The following is a 4,651-nucleotide window of genomic DNA, read 5'->3' as shown; positions in this document are numbered from 1 at the left end:
AATTCGTCGACGTCGACGGACAAGAAGAAGGAGAAGGCTAGGGTTAGCAGGACCTCGCTTATCCTGTGGCACACGCATCAGAACGACGCTGCGGCGGTGAGAAAGCTGCTCGGTGAGGATCGGGAGCTCGTCAACGCGAGGGATTACGACAGCAGGACGCCGCTTCACGTGGCGTCGCTCCACGGTTGGATCGACGTCGCCAAGTGTTTGCTCGAGTTTGGGGCCGATGTCAATGCTCAGGATCGGTGGAAGAACACGGTACGGTTGTTGGATTGTGAGCCTTGATTTGCTTTTTTTTTTTTTGCATGCGCTGGAAGTGTTTGATGAAATGCTTGTGTGATGGGATGAGATAATAGTATGATTTGACAGATATCTATTCAAAATAAACACCCACCAAGATCATTTTTTTTTTCTTTTCATTGGTAACTTAGAAAGTTGAAATTTTTAATGGAAACCTGTTAGGGTCGATTCTGTCCCGTATCAGCCACATTGGCTATACTGGAAGTTTGATGTGGGTTTGTAAGGGATTTGGGTTCTCCCTCTAACAGCTAGCTTTTAGGGCTGAGTCCTCCTGGGTCCTTTGCCAAAAAAAAAAAACTTATCTGCAAGTTTTTCCTAAATAAGTCATGTCAATAACAGATGAGTTGGGTATGGATAATATGATGGAAGCTAAACTGCATGAGCAGTAGATGTTTGCAAAAAAAAAGTTAAAGAATGGCGGGCACATGTCGCATTCATACAACCAGTAGAAGCTATTAAATTAGAAAATAGTGTAGAGTAGCATATTAAATTGCAGAGAGTTGTTTGTATTACTCAACTTTTGATCAGTTTATGATATGAGCTTGTGTGCTAGATAGTTCCTATAGTCAGTGAAATAATGAAAGCATATAGCTCATTAATAATTCTATTAAAATTAACAATTCTGTTGATTGGAAATGGTCATACCTTTGGGAATAGTTGATTGAATATTCTGTGTTTGCAAATTTGCAGTGAGTGGTTTTTTATATTAAAAATTTGAAAAGTCTTTTATTTTCCAGCTTTGTTCATTCAGTCTAGATCAGGTTGTTCTGGTCAATTCTAGTCCATCATGATGAGGCCTTCTAGATTAGTTGACTGTTTCATGAGGCACAAACACCAAGTTTGGTCCACTGCTGAATGTTATGCAGCAAACCCAAGGAAAACAAATTCTATGGAGCAGAGCTGGAACTGTTCCAGATTTCGTTGCAGAAGACTAAAATACAATTCTTTTAAATTGCTACACATAATTGTTAAAAAAAAATCGCCGTGGATCGTATTTGATCCTGTCTCCACCATATATTTCTGTTTGCCCGACTCTTAATTACATAGTTTCTGTTTATCTTTCACCATATTTTAAGAGGCCTCGGTTACTATATGCTTGGTTTATGGAGATTTCATGTAGTCATATTTTATTTTTTTAATTATGATTTACAACTTTTCTGATAATTTATTTTAACTTGAATCTGTTCATGGCAGCCACTAGCTGATGCAGAAGGGGCTAAGAAGCATAGTATGATCGAGTTGTTAAAATCATATGGTGGATTGTCTTTTGTAAGTTTTTCATTTTTATGGTTTTTTAATCTTCTTTAGTCTGACAATGTTCATGTTGCTACAATTTTGAATCATATTGAGATATCCTTTTAATTTACATTGTTAAAGGTGTTTAATTCAGTGTCTAGTCATCTGTGCTTGTATTTTGTATAATTTGACTATGTGAGTGACTCCAATACATCTATGCAGTCTGGATGATACTATATCTTCCATTAGTCCAGCAATTTATAATTAATATGAGCAGCAGCTTTTTAGATACTACAACTATGTTTCACACATAACTTTCTTCTCTTTTGGGACTGAATTATTTCTGCGTTTTGTCGTTTCCATACTAGTACGTTTTTTAATTATAATGGGTTAGATGACGTGGATTTTATGACTCAGTGCTGATAGTTTTTAATTGATTTGATGCTAACTGCTCTTTTTTTTGGGACCTTAAGCCTTGATACATACTTTTATTTATTGCAGGGTCAAAACGGAAGCCATTTTGAGCCAAAGCCTGTACTGCCTCCTCTTCCTAATAAATGTGACTGGGAGATTGACCCATCTGAGTTAGATCTCTCAACTGCATTTATTGTTGGAAAGGTCCTGTTTTTGATGTCAAACTTCTCTCAGATATTCTTTACAATATGCTCTGTGATTTTTTTTAAATATTATAGTATTAATAGCTGTTCATTTTACAGGGTTCATTTGGTGAGATTTTAAGGGCCTCATGGCGTGGGACACCAGTAGCAGTCAAACGCATTCTTCCATCTTTATCAGAGGATAAATTGGTGGTGTATGTTTATTAACTTCAATATGCTCAAGCACATGCTATATTCATCTAATTGTTTTCCTTTCTTGTAAGTTGTAACGAAAATAGAACTGTCAACCTTTGCTCGATGGAAAATATTGGAAGAAATACATTAAGTAATTGCAGTATGAAAATTGCTTTATTCACACTGCTAATTCGCCTTCAGACAATTATCTTGTTATAATGCACTTTTTCTATACAGTCTGATGATTTTAGATAAGTATGAAGATAAAAGGCTATTACCTTTTATTGCAGGAATGATAATCCAATTTATTTCAATTACTTATATAATGTTCTCATGATTCAGCCTGGACTTCAGGCACGAGGTCAATATGTTGGTGAAGTTGAGACATCCCAATATTGTCCAATTCCTTGGAGCAGTAACAGAAAGGAAACCTCTCATGCTAATTACAGAATTTCTACGTGGGGTATGAATGCTTATGCCTATTTGACCAAATATTTGCAGGCCAGAAGAAATGCACTCTTAAATATTTCTTCACTGTTCCCCCTTAGGGTGACCTTCATCAGTACCTGAAGGAGAAGGGTTCACTAAGCCCCTCAACAGCTGTCAATTTCGCACTGGACATTGCGAGGTATTTGAGGGTGAAATTTTCCAATTAACGTTTAGTTTTTCATCATCTTGTGCACTGCATATTATATCGCTATTCATTGTTTCTACTTCATAATTATTGGCGTTACAAGCATCAAATGGTGCCTTATTCAAGCCTGATGTCATCTGTCTTGAATGTAAGCTGTTGATGGCATTTTCTTTTCAATAACCTAGAGGAGATGTTGTTTCGTTTGGAAATAAGATCTACATTTTGGGGAAACATCTGCCTTAGGAAATATAGGTTAGATATATCTTCTGTAGTTGGAACCTAAGTTTTGTTGTTCGAAGCACAATTGTGATCCGCTACATCAAGTTGCAAAGATATATTTTGTAACAATTTGAACACAACAATTTTTTTTGGGTTCCTTGAACTGAGTATCACTTTTTTAATTAAGTGATAATATCTACAAGACCTATTTACATATCTAAGAACAGCAGTGTATCTAAGTGTCCTTAACACCCCTCTCATGGTCGTGGTGGGTCTCATTTAAGTTTACCTGATAAGTTTCAACATACTGCATTGTATCAGACTTTATCAAAAGTTAATAGTGTGTTCAGCAAAAAGGAAGTAAAGAAGTGAGAGAGACAAGTATCTGATGTGGTAGCAACTAGTTGCTGTATATCATTTTCATGGAAATATGGGATATGCTTACGGCCCTACTTTTCCTACATAAAATTGACATTCTAGCACTAAAGTTTCTCTGAGATCAGGAAATAATAGTTGCTTTTTTGTAATCTAGGACAAGATACTGAGTTTTTTTTAAAGGTTTTATGGCATTGATTTAATTTGATATTCAAGGTAGTTAAACTTCTACAACCATTTTTCTTATTGATGATACTCGTTTGGTCTTTTTAAAGCAAAGCTTAATCTATTTTAAGGCAAATTCCCCCTTTTTATTCTTTCTCTCTTTTATTGTCGACCAATCTACCTATTATATGATTTGAGACCATAAATATCAGAAATAGTGGATGATCACTGAAAGTGAATACAAAAGGGGAAAGGCACAAAGGAGATTAGAGAGGAGAAGCACAAAACTGTGTAAGGGTAAATTTGATCTTAAATAGTTATTATGTTAAATATGATTTAAGTGTAAAGTTACGATTGATTGAGGTCAATTAGTTCGCAAGAGATATATGTTAAATTGCAAAAGCTCAAGGATATATGTAAACTTATTACAAAAATTAATGCACTTTTAGGACCATATAACCCGACATAAAAATAATTTGAAAAAAGAAGGATTCGGGAATATAAATAAATCAATCTCAAGATACAAGAGACAGAGATCCTCAAAAAGCATGATTTAAATTTTTAGATCTTTAAGTCATATAGACTGTTTTTAAAGGGATCGATGTGATATCTAATTCAGAGTGCAAGGTTTCTTTAATGTCATTGATGGAACCATTCATTTTGCACTTTTTGCACTGGTAGGCGTCCTTAAATATGCATGACTTTTGTCTATGGTATTTGAAAACTTATATTTCAAAGAGCAGAGTGGATTATCTAGTTTCTATATACAGTGTACATTTTGGTAGGTGGAAGCTAGTTATGCCCTAGGGGCATTAAAGCTGCTTCCAAGTACACAGGAATTTTCTATGACAAACCCGAGGTTAAAACGCTTATAAGAACTCCTTGATGGATTATCCCGTGGATAAATTCCACCATGCTTCTTATTCAACGC

At 35.4% G+C, this 4,651-nt stretch overlaps 1 protein-coding gene across 1 annotated transcript in view; it reads left to right on the top strand.

Moving 5' to 3' along the window:
• LOC109849760 (serine/threonine-protein kinase STY8-like) overlaps nt 135–4,651 on the top strand; it is a 6,943-nt gene continuing 2,426 nt past the window's right edge. Inside the window, exons 1-6 of the mRNA XM_020419632.1 lie at nt 135–258; nt 1,495–1,569; nt 2,038–2,154; nt 2,253–2,347; nt 2,682–2,790; nt 2,876–2,955. Of these exons, the coding sequence (XP_020275221.1) occupies nt 1,531–1,569; nt 2,038–2,154; nt 2,253–2,347; nt 2,682–2,790; nt 2,876–2,955 (440 nt within the window). The 5' untranslated portion in view covers nt 135–258; nt 1,495–1,530. The remainder of the gene's footprint in view (nt 259–1,494; nt 1,570–2,037; nt 2,155–2,252; nt 2,348–2,681; nt 2,791–2,875; nt 2,956–4,651) is intronic.

The sequence above is a fragment of the Asparagus officinalis genome, chromosome 7 (assembly GCF_001876935.1).
Source record: "Asparagus officinalis chromosome 7, Aspof.V1, whole genome shotgun sequence".
NCBI classification, from domain to species: Eukaryota; Viridiplantae; Streptophyta; class Magnoliopsida; order Asparagales; family Asparagaceae; genus Asparagus; species Asparagus officinalis.
This window is presented reverse-complemented; position numbering and strand designations above follow the sequence as displayed.